The sequence below is a fragment of the Anguilla rostrata genome, chromosome 18 (genome assembly GCF_018555375.3).
Source record: "Anguilla rostrata isolate EN2019 chromosome 18, ASM1855537v3, whole genome shotgun sequence".
Lineage (NCBI taxonomy): Eukaryota > Metazoa > Chordata > Actinopteri > Anguilliformes > Anguillidae > Anguilla > Anguilla rostrata.
In genome coordinates this window covers 28,939,822-28,956,158 of record NC_057950.1, presented here as the reverse complement: position 1 = coordinate 28,956,158, position 16,337 = coordinate 28,939,822, and the positions used below count along the sequence as shown (strand labels likewise).

The following is a 16,337-nucleotide window of genomic DNA, read 5'->3' as shown; positions in this document are numbered from 1 at the left end:
AACCAGTATCCGTTTGTATTGCCCGTCATTCGCATCCTTGTCCCATGGCCTGGAAAAGCTGCGTGTGCTGATCTGGAATCAGCCGAGCCAAGCAATCTGCTACTGTAACGTTAGCCTGCTAGCTAGCGCCTTCCACCACAGTGCCCTCGGGGTCCACGCTCTCTTTACGGCTGTCGCAGCGCTCGCAGCCTGTTGCTGTGGGTCGGTGGTCGGTACATTGTTTACCGCTTCTTTTCCAGTTTCCCTGGGGCACTGTGGGCTAAAGGACCAGAGGCGGCTGCAGCACTGTGTGTGCAAATACTGCGCTGTGCGCCAAAAGCTCGTGGTAGACATGGAAGAAATGCGAGAACCCGACGCCGGGCACACGGTGGAAAATGGCACAGAGGCTGATAAACAGAATCAGGACTTTGAAAGATCAGGGGAGCCCTGCGAAAACGACGATTTGGGTACCGTTGACGACAGGGAGTCCAATGATGGTACCGACGACGAGGTAAAGTGTCTTCATAATTTTCCAGCTAGCTATCAGAGTGCTAACATCACGATAGCTTCTAATGAGTATTTGCTAACGTTAGCAAACGTTAGATCAGCTGATGAAACACTTTTACCGGTGAATCTTCAAGTTAGAAGCGTGTTAACTATCTGGCTAACGTGGATAATTATTTAGCATTAGCTACAGTTTGTTAGCTATATAGACCAAGTTTCTTCTTTATTGCAACGAAATTACATCTTGCTAGCTAGCCTAAGCAGCTATGTTGTCACCGTGTAATCCATCAAAGTTTGCTTAGCTGGCCAGTTTGCTAGGCTAGGCTTAGTGGAACTCGGAATGCCATAGACCAGTCTAGTTTGATAACAAATGATCACAACTCGCACAAGCATATATTCAAATAATGTTTTTTGAATTACGTAGGGATTGCAGTCTTTTTATTCTTGACCATGGCAATTATCTATCATTAACGCTGTTTTATTGAATCACGTTAACTGGAAATATTCCCGTACTATATCATCTGAATTGATTGACAAGTGATTTGTTTCAGTTATTGTTGTCATGTAATGAGTGTTATAGCTCGGTGCAATGTGAGCTGATTTACTTATTTTAATAAAAACTAATTTTAAACCCTCTTTCATTGTGCTCAGCGTTCACTCAGTCTCACTCAGTTCTACCCCTACATACGCTGTGCCCTCTGCAATGGCTTCTACATCGATGCCACTACTATTACAGAATGTCTACACACATGTAAGTTTCAACGCATAATTCAGACTTTTTAGTTATCCGTTAATGCTGATACAGTTAACGTTATCAGTGCGTGTTTGAGCCAGAATCACAAGTTACACGACAATGTTTTATCTGATAGTTCCCAACTTCGGGAAGACTGTAGCAAGACATTCTAGACGTAATCTTGAAGTGGGTATGACTGTGATCCTTATTTGCAACAAATTTATTTTTTTCTCTTTTGTTGTTTTTATTTGTCTCCAGTCTGCAAAAGCTGCATCGTGAAACACTTTTTTTACAGCAACCGGTGTCCAAATTGCAACATTGTTGTTCATCAGACCCAGCCACTATACAATATCAGGTACAGCACAAACGCTCTTTTGAAAAATTAATTTTAATGTACTCTGTTTTATATAAGTTTTACCCTTTCCTAGCTGCGGTTGTGATCACTACATTTCGAGTATATTTTAAAAATGAAATAGCCAAGAAATAGCCTAAATTTCATGGAGAAGCCGTATCTTAATTTGCTGCTTGTAGGCTGTTAGTGTTGTGCTGCAAATAGTCTGCCTACCCTCGAGAGTTTATTACCATGGCAATGTTAACGCCAGAGGGAGCTACAGCTCCACAGTGATTATCTGTAACGCCATATAGACCCTTTCACGGCTTACGTCATCAAAGACACGCGCGGGCATTTTGGCAACGGAAGTGCAACTTTTTTATTATGGAAAAAGCGGTGTGACAGGTGTATATTCTAGGTTTCTCAACCAAATACACGTATGTCTGGCCAGTGTTCAGGGAACCATTTCGTGATATCATCTACCAGAGGCATTGCTGGACTTAATGCTCTACTGGGGCTCAGGCCCCTAGCACTTGCATTTAAACTAAGTTTAAACCTATACTAAGTATAACAACAGTGACAGTGTCTTCATATTGGATGCCATTACTTTTGGAGGTAACGGTGGGATATCAGTGGTACAAATATACAAAGCCTATTTATCCGTATCTTTTAAAAATGTGTTTTGTTTACACAAACATGCAGGTGCAATCAACATTGCCAAAGCAAGCTTATATAAATGGCCCTCAGTCATTCTGCGCAGGACTGCAATCGTGAAGTTGCCCCCTGTCAGCCATCGCAAACTCTGCGTATGGTAAAATCTGATCATTTTAAAGTCTTGATGTGATATCGCTGTACTTTCCATCTGGCAACGCTGCCTAGCATTGGTTACAGTCAAGCGGTAGCTGACTTTAAAAAGTCAATATCAGCTTGTCATTTCAGAAGCTGAAATGCACGATAGAGAACACTTCTTTTACATATAATATCTTGGTTAGATCATCCCTGAGCTAGCTAAGCAGTTTTGTCTAAATATGATTCAGTTTTACTGCTGCCCAGGAAATAGCTATGATCCCATCTTATCTAGCACATCGGCACTCTCCATGTCCCAGTAAATGTGATCTGGCAACACCCAAGTCAGCTATACCATAGGAATCTAGAAGATTTTCGCTGGTTGGTAGGGTAGGTTTACTGACATAACTTGCCCGGTCTCTGAAGTTTAACTGCTCTGCATAGTCACTCAGCTTGTTTTCTGTTGCCAAAATGCGCATCTTTGCCCAAATGCACATCTTTGTTATTTTGTTACATCATTACTGTTTACAAACTTTGAAGGGGTCTATACTGTGAGAGTCATGTGATCTGTTCTTTCTTTTATCCTGATTGGTAAAATGTCTGCCATCACAATGTTTTCTGTTTGAAAGGTAAAGCTATATTATATTAAATGTATAGTTTTTTTCTCTTAACAGGCCAGACAGACAGTTACAGGACATTGTGTTCAAGATGCTTCCAGATCTGGAAGAAAGTAAGTAACAGTAATGAAAGACAGTTGTATGCCGGTTAGATTATAATGTGGTCTCCTCTATGGTACGCAGTTGAGTTCAGGATCAAGTCAGGATTTAGTATTTGAAAAGCTGATTAAAAAAAGAAATCTGGACAGAAAGTGCACAATCAAAAGTTAAGTGCACAATTTGTCAATCAAGAAGAAATGCAGAAGCTGAGATAGTGAGTAACACCGGACAGATAACTTATATTCGGGTTGGGAATGACAGATACTAATCCTCTTAAAAATGCTGTTGGGAAGTTTTGTTCTTTATTTGTACAAATAGCAGGAGTCTAAAACAAACCTACCAAAAATAATTTTAATATAATAATGTGCAGTGATATTTTTCCACAAGGGATATATTGCTTTAAAGGAAAATGTGGGAACTGTTTCCTTATGCTTTTCAGAAATAGGCGACTAAAATGTTTGGGGCTTTTGTTTTAGGAGAGAGGGAGCGAATGTGTGCCTTCTACAAACAGAGGGGGCTGGAGGTTCCAAAGCCAGGTAAAAGCGTGCTATTGCACAAACACAGACCTGTGTTTCTGCGGAGGTACATCGGCATGTTTGAACGTTTTAGTGTGTTTAACCAGCACACGCGTGTATGGAGCACATTTTAGCAGAAAGAGGATTTCTGAAGCGGAACAAAGAGGATTTGGCAGAGGCGGGAAATGAAATGGCTGGAATTATAAATGCGTTAGAATGTGTTCTCTGCTCCTGCTGTTGCATTTTTAGCCACTCTGGATATCAGTCTCTGTGAGGGTTGCCTGTGCTGTGTGTCTCTGTGAGGGTTGCCTGTGCTCTGGGTCTCTGTTAGTGTTGCCTGTGCTGTGTGTCTCTGTGAGGGTTGCCTGTGCTGTGGGTCTCTGTGAGGGTTGCCTGTGCTGTGGGTCTCTGTTAGTGTTGCCTGTGCTGTGGGTCTCTGTGAGGGTTGCCTGTGCTGTGAGTCTCTGTGAGGGTTGCCTGTGCTGTGGGTCTCTGTTAGTGTTGCCTGTGCTGTGGGTCTCTGTGAGGGTTGCCTGTGGTGTGAGTCTCTGTGAGGGTTGCCTGTGCTGTGGGTCTCTGTTAGTGTTGCCTGTGCTGTGTGTCTCTGTGAGGGTTGCCTGTGCTGTGGGTCTCTGTTAGTGTTGCCTGTGCTGTGGGTCTCTGTTAGTGTTGCCTGTGGTGTGAGTCTCTGTGAGGGTTGCCTGTGCTGTGGGTCTCTGTTAGTGTTGCCTGTGCTGTGTGTCTCTGTGAGGGTTGCCTTTGCTGTGGGTTTCTGTGAGGGTTGCCTGTGCTGTGGGTCTCTGTTAGTGTTGCCTGTGCTGTGGGTCTCTGTGAGGGTTGCCTGTGCTGTGGGTCTCTGTGAGGGTTGCCTGTGCTGTGGGTCTCTGTTAGTGTTGCCTGTGCTGTGTGTCTCTGTGAGGGTTGCCTGTGCTGTGGGTCTCTGTGAGGGTTGCCTGTGCTGTGGGTCTCTGTTAGTGTTGCCTGTGCTGTGTGTCTCTGTGAGGGTTGCCTGTGCTGTGGGTCTCTGTTAGTGTTGCCTGTGCTGTGGGTCTCTGTTAGTGTTGCCTGTGCTGTGGGTCTCTGTTAGTGTTGCCTGTGCTGTGGGTCTCTGTGAGGGTTGCCTGTGCTGTGGGTCTCTGTTAGTGTTGCCTGTGCTGTGTGTCTCTGTGAGGGTTGCCTGTGCTGTGGGTCTCTGTGAGGGTTGCCTGTGCTGTGGGTCTCTGTTAGTGTTGCCTGTGCTGTGGGTCTCTGTTAGTGTTGCCTGTGCTGTGTCTCAGGGTTGTGCTGTTACCTGTGCCCTTACTCAGTCTTGACGGTCGCTGTATTGACTTTCCAGTGCCCGTCTCGCCCATGCCCTCAGTTAAGCCTGGCAAGCTGAAGAAGGACCAGCTGCCCCAGTCCGTGTTCACCATCCCCTCCGAGCTGGACGTCTCCCTCGTGCTGGAGTTTGTTGGGTCAGTGTCTCTCTTTCACATTTTAGGAAAAAAATATTCTGCTGCTAGCTCAGTTCCTCATAAAAGATGGAGCTCTCAGCACTCTTGGAGAGAACTTGAATTAATAAACGTCTTTATTGTCAATGATTTTTTCACGATAAATATTTTTTTATTTAAAAAGAGAATCACTGGGACATGACCTTGTATTAAAATTTCTATAACAGTCAAAGGGGCGTGTTGCAGTCCAGCCTTTTCTTATCCAGGGAAGTACCGTCTTTCACCAGGAGGTGGCGATACGGTCACGTTCACATTTCGTGGGCGTGTTCCCATAACACCTTCGAGCTGATTTTCTCAGTACGGATAAGCCAGGGTGACCTGTCTGTCCTTTGTGTGGTTTTTGCTTTTAAAACTTAACTCTAGCTGTAGGCGCCGGATTAACCCGGATAAGCCCTGAGTAAAATAAGCAGGCGGTTATATTAGTGTGCTGTGTGCATGCGGATGAAATGCCGAGGTTTACTGTGTGCTTTGTCCATGGGCTTGCTACTTTCCTTATAGCACAGTTGTATATCATGGGGAAGAGTAGCTCTCCACTATGACATGTACATTTTCTGGATTCTTTTGTCTTGTGCACGAAAGGTGATTTCAGTTGTATGATTTAAAATGTATATATTTTGCAGATTCATAATGCATTCTAACCACGCCTGTATCTCTGCTTCAAATTAAACAAAACCAGCGCATGAACCTGTCTGAGCGCACTCTGGGGTACCAAGGAAGCGATTTTACAAACGTTAGCACGTGAATATGTGATCTATCACAATATCCCGTGCTCGACGTGCCTGTGTTTTTTTTTCTTTCCTTTTTTTGATAAACGTGAGCCGATCGAATGCATGTGAAAATGGGTGTGAAAAGCGGGCAGCATGTGGAGGTTTGCGAGTCTGATTTAGCGCTTTGTTATCTGTGTTGCGTAAGGAGGAGCCGGCATTCTGTGCAGAGCGCGCGCCACTGCAGACACTGTAGCTGTCGTTATGGGCGGGGCCGCGCACATGGCGGGATCCGCACCGTGTGAAGTCCGTAAGAAATCATCCCTCTCCCCTGCGGTTTTAATTACATGTCAAAGGAGACGGAGTCGCCGTATTCTGGAGCGTCCGTTTCAAATGCAGGTTCTATTTAATGCTCAGCCGCCACTGGGTTTTTGATTTTGCAGAAGAAAGGCAGAAGGTCAGTGGTCGGACAGAAATGTGCGAATCTCCCCGCAGTGAGCTGTGCTTATGGATGGGGCGGGGCGGGTGGGGGGTTTACCACCTGCCCCCTCATTGTTTGGAGACGAACCACAGCTTTAACATTTGCAGTGAGGCAGTGCTCTTGTAATACTTATAAGGGATTATGCCTGTATAAAATAAAATCAACTTTTTATTACGGTGTATTTCATTCCGAGCATTAACCTTGATTTAACCAGGAAGTCCTTTGAGATGAAAATCAGGGGAGACTTGGCTCAGAAGGCAGAAATAAAATCCAGCAGATTCCTGTGTAAAATGACTGTGTAACGACACAGTAACACGCAGAGAACACCTGCACTAAGTAGGTTAACTCCAGTCTACACAGCATAGTATCCTACACTGTGAAAGAATGACCATTTTCTTCCGGAGTATCCCAAACAAAGGATTTACACTTTCTCAGGGTTATCAGTTCCTTCATTTAATTTAGCAGATTATTCCAAGGTGCATAATAGGAGGAGTGTGTCTGGTAGTGCCCTTGAAAAAATTGGAGAGCAGCCATTTAGTGGAGCGTGGCTGAAAAGGTTGAGGGTGGTTGAGGGCTGTTCATTAGAATGTGATAAATTAAAATTGACCACAATGTAACGTTATTCATGTTGTTTCATATTTTACAGAGCAGAGGAAGGAATTGAAAACTACAAGGTAATTGCTGATTTATTTAAAATTAAAGTTTGTATTGAGCATTGAACAGAGCTGGAAATTGGTATTGGTTACACGCGAAAACCTGACATGTGCTGACCAGTTGGAGTTATGGGTAAGCGTGCTGAAGCAGGGATGACCAGCCGGTTTTTTTAGCGTGAGCTCCTGGAGGAGCCGTGACTAGTGACGTCTCCTGTGACCTTCCTCCTGGAGTGAGGTCACGGCGGGGGTGAAACTGGAGCTCTTTACGGGAGTGCGGAGTGGAGAGCAGGCTGGCTGCTGTCACGACAACCCCCCCCCCCCTCAACCCCCACCCCCAGAAAGCTTCATTATCCAGCAGTGCCCCCTGGCAGTGAGATGTGGGCTTCTGTGGAAGAGCGCCAGAATTGTAGAAGAGCATTCAGATGTTTTGCCCTTTCAAAAACACCTCCACGGCCATTATTTTGCCTGTAGTTTCAGTCTAGTTTTCATCACCCTGGTACTGTGCAGAGCCATACCAAATTCTTCAGTTTGATAAATGACTGTATAAATGTGCATAGAGTGAGGCGTTCCATTGTTTTGGTGCTCATCCAGGTTGATTGTGCTGAATACCGCCTGCCATCGCAGGTGCAGATGTGGAAGCGCTTTACCCTTCCCAGCAGGGGCCGCCCCCTCGTCCTTTTCCCTGATTGGTGCGTTTCTGTTCCCGCGCAGCCGCTGGAGAGGAAGTACGTGCGGGTGTCCGGCGAGGCCACCGTCCGCCACGTGGAGCTCTTCATCAGGAGGAAGATGGAGCTGAATTCCGGCTGCCAGGTGAGCCTCGGACCGAGCTCGACGGTGACGCCCGCCTGGCTGGCGTCTTTCAGCGGATTAGCGGCTAACAGCGCTCCCGTTAGCGAGCGAGCGGACTAGCGGCTAATAGTGCTCCCGTTAGCGAGCGAGCGGACTAGCGGCTAACAGCGCTCCCGTTAGCGAGCGAGCGGACTAGTGGCTAATAGTGCTCCCGTTAGCGAGCGAGCGGACTAGCGGCTAATAGCGCTCCCGTTAGCGAGCGAGCGGACTAGCGGCTAACAGCGCTCCCGTTAGCGAGCGAGCGGACTAGTGGCTAATAGCGCTCCCGTTAGCGAGCGAGCGGACTAGCGGCTAACAGCGCTCCCGTTAGCGAGCGAGCGGAGTACGGTGCAGTGCCGTGCTGTTTGTGATGATCCTGCTTGACCCCCCCCCGTCAGAACACACACCGCTAGTACACTGCATGGGCTCCTGCTCAAACGGTAGCGGTGGGTTTACGCTGCGGTGTTACCACGGCGACGGGCGCACGCTGCCGGGCGGGATGCGGCAGCGTCTGGTGCATAGCTGGAGAGGGGCGTGTCCCGGGACGGCAGGTCCTGTCCGTGGGGTCTAGCTTCGGGTTCCAGACGCAGCGATTGGCAGGCAGTCCGAGCCCGCAGTCCCACGGACCGGGACAAGCTTATCGGCGAGAAACACCGGGCTGGCTGGTGTTTACAGGGGAGGGAGGGGCGCGGCGAAGGCCCCTGTCAGCCGATATTTCAGATTACACCCTGCAGTGGCCCTCTTTCATCATGCGTTTTTAAGGGTGGGGAGGGCCAGGGGGTGGGGGGGGAGCGTTCTGCTCAGATTGCCTCACGCTTCATGCGAGCAGATTTTTAGATTTTCCTCCAACTGTGCAGCCTCTCTTAAAATGACTGTCTTTGTGAAAGATCGCAAAAATGGCCGATCTCTCTTGTACTCCTTTCAGACTTTAGTAAACCTGTACTTAGTGGAGGGCGGAGTCGGCTGGGCTTCTGTGGCGAACGGGCCGCTTGCATTGGTTATATCTGAGACCACACCGATAGCATATCCTCCAATAAGGGAAGACTGCAGTATGTTTAATGGCCGGTCTCTCTGCTCTGGCTGTGCATGCTAATCTGCTGCTGTTCAGTCTCTGCTCTGACTGTGCACTCTAATCTGCTGCTGTTCAGTCTCTGCTCTGACTGTGCACTCTAATCTGCTGCTGTTCAGTCTCTGCTCTGGCTGTGCACTCTAATCTGATTCTGTTCAGTCTCTGGCTGTGCACTCTAATCTGATTCTGTTCAGTCTCTGGCTGTGCACTCTAATCTGATTCTGTTCAGTCTCTGGCTGTGCTCTCTAACATGCTGCTGTTCAGTCTCTGCTCTGACTGTGCTCTCTAACATGCTGCTGTTCAGTCTCTGCTCTGACTGTGCTCTCTAACATGCTGCTGTTCAGTCTCTGCTCTGGCTGTGCACTCTAATCTGCTGCTGTTCAGTCTCTGCTCTGGCTGTGTACTCTAATTTGCTGCTGTTCAGTCTCTGCTCTGGCTGTGCACTCTAATCTGCTGCTTATTTACAAGAATAAGTTTATAGGTCCGGCATTGAGGTTCTGTGAAGCAGAATCTTTATTTCTCTAATCTTTATAAGAGGAGAATATGTCACTGTAGACGGCAAAGATGTCTGAGGATAAATATCTGCAGATCCAAGATGCTGAATCATCCAGAAGTGGTGAGGAATGGATGTGTGAATGTGGCCAGGACAGGCTCACTCCATGGTGTTCAGATTGTGATTAGACACTGATTGGATGTCTGACCCGTCTGTGGGAAGCATTGAAATGATGCTGTAAATGCTACTGGTGTCAGCCAGGTGTCCAGATTGATTGATTAGAGCGATTTTTAAATGAATCTGAAGTAATTTCCCTTATGTCCATATCCTCATAAACCGGATCCTCATAAAACAGGTCCCCGTAAACCTGTAAAAATAAAATTGGAGCTTGGCTGAAGAGTATTTTTTTTAATTCTGAAAAGTGGGAAACGTGTTGTACTGAAGAGGTACGTGCAGTGAGTGTGGAACAGCAGTTCTCTCCTTGAACATGGTCTCCTTTTAAATCTTTCCTCTTTCTGTTGATAGAATTGGGAGTGCAGTAAGTGGTGAGAGACTCGCCCCCTGCTGTGTCCCAGATCATGAATAATTAATAGAGTTGGAGTCGCAGTGAGACCTGGCTTTCAGCACACACACACACTACAGTCCACAGCACGCTGGCCACTTTAACCAATCAGGGTTTCACCAAAAACAAAAACACACGCAGCCCCTATTACAGCACTCTACCCGCATGAGTATCTGTGCATGTGTATGTGTGTGTGTGTATGTTTACATGTATGTATCAGTATGTGTATGTTTACATGTATGTATGAATGTATGTGTATGTATTTTTGAGTATGTATATGTGTACATGTATGTGTGAGTGTATGTGTACATGTATGTATGAGTGTGTGTGTATATGTATGTATGAGTATATGTGTATGTGTATGTATGAGTATATGTGTATGTGTACATGTATGTGTGAGTATATGTGTATGTGTACATGTATGTATGAGTGTATGTGTATGTTTGAGTATGTGCATGTGTACGTGTGTGAGTATGTGTATGTTTACATGTATGTATGAGTATATGTGTATGTGTATGTATGAGTGTAAGTGTATGTGTACATGTATGTTTGAGTATATGTGTATGTGTACATGTATGTATGAGTATATGTGTATGTGTATGTTTGAGTATGTGTATATGTATGTGTGAGTATATGTGTATTTGTACATGTATGTGAGTGTATGTGTACATGTATGTGTGAGTGTGTGTGTATATGTGTATGTGTACATGTATGTATGAGTATATGTGTATGTGTACATGTATGTATGAGTATATATGTATGTGTACATGTATGTGTGAGTGTATGTGTATGTGTACATGTATGTATGAGTATAAGTATATGTGTACTTGTATGTATGAGTATAAGTGTATGTGTACATATATGTATGAGTGTAAGTGTATGTGTACATGTATGTATGAGTATATGTGTATGTGTGCATGTATGTATGAGTATATGCGTATGTGTATGTTTGAGTATGTGTATGTGTGCATGTATGTATGATTATATGTGTATTTGTGCTTGTGTGTATGAGTATATGTGTATGTGTACATGTATGTATGAGTATGTGTGTATTTGTACATGTGCGTACGAGTATATGTGTATGTGTACATGTATGTATGAGTGTATGTGTACATGTATGTGTGAGTGTGTGTGTATATGTGTATGTGTACATGTATGTATGAGTATATGTGTATGTGTACATGTATGTATGAGTATATATGTATGTGTACATGTATGTGTGAGTGTATGTGTATGTGTACATGTATGTATGAGTATAAGTATATGTGTACTTGTATGTATGAGTATAAGTGTATGTGTACATATATGTATGAGTGTAAGTGTATGTGTACATGTATGTATGAGTATATGTGTATGTGTGCATGTATGTATGAGTATATGCGTATGTGTATGTTTGAGTATGTGTATGTGTGCATGTATGTATGATTATATGTGTATTTGTGCTTGTGTGTATGAGTATATGTGTATGTGTACATGTATGTATGAGTATGTGTGTATTTGTACATGTGCGTACGAGTATATGTGTATGTGTACATGTATGTATGAGTATATGTGTGAGTGTGTGTATTTGTACATGTATGTATGAGTATATGTCTATGTGTACATGAATAAGGAAATGATTCTGCTTTCTTCCAGTGTTTCCACCCATTTGCCCACCCATACAGTCGTTCTGACCCGCGCAGTCCAGGCTTGTTGTGTTTGCAAGGGTTTTAGGCTGGGCGTTGCATAAAATGCATTATATAAATGAGATGTTTTTCTCATATGACTTTGAAATGAAGACACACAAGTTTAAAGTAGCGAATGTGCTCGAGCCTGTTTGAGGGAGGATACTCGTGGGCTTTGGCGAGGGGGGTGGGGGCTTGTGATGCCACAGTGGCGGGAGACACTGTTCATGTTCACCAGAGCGTGCTGAAGTCTTACAGGGCTTTGCAGGGCCTTCAGCTTAAAAGTGACTGCATTATTCATCAGAGCCGGGCTGTACACGCTCGGCAAGCTCTCAGGAGCTCAGTGATTGGTCAGGGCGAGCTGGGCCATACACGCTCGGCAAGCTCTCAGGAGCTCAGTGATTGGTCGGGGTGTGCTCTCGGGAGCTCAGTGATTGGTCAGGGCGAGCTGGGCCATACACGCTCGGCGATCTCTCAGGAGCTCAGTGATTGGTCGGGGTGTGCTCTCGGGAGCTCAGCGATCAGTCCGGGAAAGCTCTCGGGACCTCAGTAATTGGTCGGGCCGAGCTCCCGGGAGTTCAGTGATTGGTCGGGGGGAGCTTTTGATTGGTTGGGGCGAGCTCTCAGGAGCTCAGTGATTGGTCGGGGCGAGCTCCCGGGAGCTTTTGATTGGTTGGGGCGAGCTCTCAGGAGCTCAGTGATTGGTCGGGGCGAGCTCCCGGGAGCTTTTGATTGGTTGGGGCGAGCTCTCAGGAGCTCAGTGATTGGTCGGGGCGAGCTCCCGGGAGCTTTTGATTGGTTGGGGCGAGCTCTCTGAAGCTTAGTGATTGGTCGGGGCGATCGGTCGGGGGAGCTCAGCGATTGGTCGGGGCGAACTCTCGGGAGCATAGTGATTGGTCGGGGCTTAATGGGAGCTTAATGTTTGATTCCGTGATTTTGAATGTCTTCTGTACTCAGTTCAGTTAGTCAACAGATTACATATGATTTATATAAAGGCAGGCTTTTTATTTGTAGAAATAGTAAGTGTTTTTTCTCTGATTTGGGCACAGGTTTTAAATACAGCTGGCTAGAACTGGCTGGGGAAAACATCCTGTTTTTAAAATGAGTTTCAGATTCGTGTTGTAGCAGCATGTTTTAATCACTGTACCTTTGAACATAATGATTACTTAAAAGGAAATGATTTATAAACAAGCAGCCACCTCTGGGGCTTTATTTCATTTCAGATGAAATTAAATAGCGTTCATTGTCTTGTGTGAAGTATTTTATGAAACAAGAGCAATATATCTGTCAGGAGGGCTCGTTTCAGCTGTTCTGGGAGCGGCTGACGTTAGCCTCTGATTCCTGCAACGCTAAATTCGCGTTCCTGTCATCAGACGGACACCGACGGCATAAAATCAGCTGCTCAAGTCATCTAAAGGTCAAAATGTGGTCAAACCCCAGACACTGGGATTTCCAAAAGGTCCACCTGGGTCCTGCTCAGCAATGAACGTTGTTCTTACGGTGAGATTTTTCTGCTGGTTGTATTCTCCAAAGTCAGGACGCAGCTCTATTAAAAATGAATCGTTTCGCTCCTTGTTTCTTTCTCTTCCGACGAGGATTGTCACCGTTGTGTGCTGATGGGGATTGTGGGCGGTGTTTTTTTCTTCTCAAAATGACTTGTTCCGGCTCATTCCGTTTCCTTTGGCAAATTCTAATTTGAGAAGGGGATCTTAAATAATTAAGACTCCGGCTGAGATGAATGATTCATCTTTTGCAGCCCACCGCCTTCTTGGCAAAGCTTTTTGTTCCCGAATTATGACCAATTTGCACTTGTATGAAATGTAATCGCTGGATTATAAGCTCCAGGGGAACCTTCCCTCATTTAAATGTAAAATTAGATTTACGTCTTTCAGATTGGCATCTATGTCTGTGCATGTACAATGCAAATTTGCGACATTATTTCTGATAAACTGCTTCAGTGACCTTTGTTCCAATAAGTTAAAGCATATATGGGCTGCATTTTGCTTGTTGCCTGTCTCAGAAACAGGCTTCATGTGAAGCAAATGCAGTGGCTGTTCTCAAATTTCATAACAGAATCCCTTCCCCGTTCAGCCGTAGCCATGTGGGTTCTGACTGGCCTGGCTTTTAAATCCTGTACGGGTTTAGTGGTGGAGGTGTTGGTTTTAACACAGACTCCGCAGGACAGATGGTGTAGAACTTGGTGTATAACGGGTTTGAAGAGTCATCTGTCCCACTAGGAGCTTAAAATCAATGTGAAGCACGCTGTAATGTGACTCTGGTTCATTTTCTTTTTACCTTAGATAAGATATGGCCCTGCATTTAGGTCTGAAATTGACCGTTTTTTGTTAGACACTAATGCTCACTTTTTGGCTGCTTCTAGCGCTAGGTAGCAACCGTCCTGGAGTGAGCTAGGATTTGAACACACTTGGTTGGTTTGCCTCTGCTGCTGAAGCTATTCTTTGTACTCGGAAGTGGACCTTCAGCAGTGAGCGCAACCAAACCCAAAAACTGAGGACCCAAGGGGGGTCCTTTCATTTGAGTTTTACTGTGCCTTGTCTTCAGCCTGCCTGACTGACAGGCTGAGCGGCCAGTGAGGGGGCATGGGGGCGGGACTCTGTTCCCTGGGGCACGTACTGTAGCAGTGCTGTGCGGGCTTATCTGTCACCCAAACGCCTGTCTGGGAAAACGTGTGCACAGGGAGTGATTTAAATGTGTTTCTTTTCTCTTCATTAAACTTCATACACTATCGCTGCTCCCATGCGGCGGGAGCCACTCGAGTATGGCTGACATTTTTAACACAAAGCGGACAGTAGCAACCTTCCACACTGTCCTTCTGTGTGAGTGTGTGTGTGTGTGTGTGTGTGTGTGTGTGTGTGTGTGTGTGTGTGTGTGTGTGTGTGTGTATTAGACTGCGTGTGTGGTGTGTGTGTGTGTGTGTGTGAGTGAGTGTGAGTGAGTGAGCGAGTGAGCGAGCGAGCGTGCGTGTATGAGGTGTGTGTGTATTGTATTAGACTGTGTGTGTGTGTGGGGGGGTGTGTATTAGGCTGTTTATGGGTGTGTGTGTGTATTAGGCTGTCTGTATGGGATAGGGGTGTCATTGAAAAGTCACTGAGCTCCTCACAGACTCATCACTGCAGTCTGCCCTGCAGCTGGCCAAGCCCTGTAGCCGATTGGACAAAAACGCAGGGGAAAAAAAAGCGGATCACTTCCTGTCTTGCTCAGATGGGGCAGGGCGTGGCGTCCTGCTTGCTCCGGGCGGGGTCGCAGCGGGATTAGCGCGGTGGCTGGAGGTGACCGCCAACGCAGCACCGGCCCCAAGGGCACCCCCGCAGCCTCTGTGCTGGTCCTGCGCACGCATTTCAGCTGCATCCAGTGCATGCGTCGCATTTACCCCCTCAGCGCATTTCAGCTGCATCCAGCGCATGTGTTGCATTTACCCCCTCAGCGCATTTCAGCTGCATCCAGCGCATGTGTTGCATTTACCCCCTCAGCGCATTTCAGCTGCATCCAGCGCATGCGTCGCATTTACCCCCTCAGCGCATTTCAGCTGCATCCAGCGCATGTGTTGCATTTACCCCCTCAGCGCATTTCAGCTGCATCCAGCGCATGTGTTGCATTTACCCCCTCAGCGCATTTCAGCTGCATCCAGCGCATGCGTCACATTTCCCGCTCCAGTGTTTCAGTGCCACGCCCCCATCCTGCATGCGGATAACGGCGCCGGAGGGTTTTAATCCTTTGCTCTTAGCCTTTATTTAGCCTGGGAGCTCAGCTGGTTGCTGTGTGGGGAGCTCAGCTGGGAGCTCAGCTGGTTGCTGTGTGGGGAGCTCAGCTGGGAGCTCAGCTGGTTGCTGTGTGGGGAGCTCAGCGGGGAGCTCAGCTGGGAGCTCAGCGGGGAGCTCAGTGGGGAGCTCAGTGGGGAGCTCAGCTGGTTGCTGTGTGGGGAGCTCAGCTGGGAGCTCAGCTGGTTGCTGTGTGGGGAGCTCAGCTGGGAGCTCAGCTGGGAGCTCAGCGGGGAGCTCAGCTGGGAGCTCAGCGGGGAGCTCAGTGGGGAGCTCAGCTGGGAGCTCAGTGGGGAGCTCAGTAGGGATCTCAGCTGGGAGCTCAGCTGGGAGCTCATGGGGAGCTCAGTGGGGATCTCAGCTGGGAGCTCAGCTGGGAGCTCTGTTCTCTCTCACACCGAACCCCTGGGGAGTCAGTGTGGGTAGGAATGCCAGGGATTGTGTAGCCAGTCAGATGCAGGGGGTGGTAAGGTGGCCATGGCCAGGCTTTTGGGACCTTGGCCTGGACCCCGGTGTTCTCACCGCTGCTCTTTAGGGAAGGGCCGGAGGATCTTCAGAAGACCTGGGTCAAATACGTAATTGTTTTGGATTCAAATACTTTTCTGTGCTCTTTTGATCTTGCCTGGTATAATTGAGCCTGCCAATAGGTGGGGTTTGCACTTTTTGAGTATTTCATTGGTTCCAATACAACAGACAAGATCAGTAAAGTATTGAAAAGTATTTGACTCTGATCTTTAGCGACCGTCCTGAGTGAGGGCCTTCATTTCCCATGCAGTAATGCAGCGCAGACACGTGGGAAATGTATGCTGTGGATGGGGGGCGGCAGTTTGGGGTTAAAAGATACCAGGAGCCTCCCACACAAGGATCTTGGCTTAAATTTGCTGAACAATGAGTTCAGTAACCGTGGTTACCTTTAGAGGGAAAAACAGCCTCGTCTGCATCTTCTTAACTTTGAATAGAAAAGAAAATGTCATCACACACTTTATTTTTAACTTTATTTTTTAAAGAGCTGTGCTCACGCTCATGCCTTCGAGGAAAACTAGAAAGCTT

General features: G+C 46.7%; 1 protein-coding gene across 1 annotated transcript in view; it reads left to right on the top strand.

Annotated features, from left to right (window-relative positions):
- pcgf6 (polycomb group ring finger 6) overlaps window positions 1-16,337 on the top strand; it is a 27,034-nt gene continuing 10,697 nt past the window's right edge. Inside the window, exons 1-8 of the mRNA XM_064317092.1 lie at window positions 1-490; window positions 1,135-1,234; window positions 1,475-1,571; window positions 3,008-3,063; window positions 3,526-3,585; window positions 4,901-5,018; window positions 6,886-6,913; window positions 7,604-7,702. Coding sequence (XP_064173162.1) covers window positions 332-490; window positions 1,135-1,234; window positions 1,475-1,571; window positions 3,008-3,063; window positions 3,526-3,585; window positions 4,901-5,018; window positions 6,886-6,913; window positions 7,604-7,702 — 717 coding nt within the window. The 5' untranslated portion in view covers window positions 1-331. The remainder of the gene's footprint in view (window positions 491-1,134; window positions 1,235-1,474; window positions 1,572-3,007; window positions 3,064-3,525; window positions 3,586-4,900; window positions 5,019-6,885; window positions 6,914-7,603; window positions 7,703-16,337) is intronic.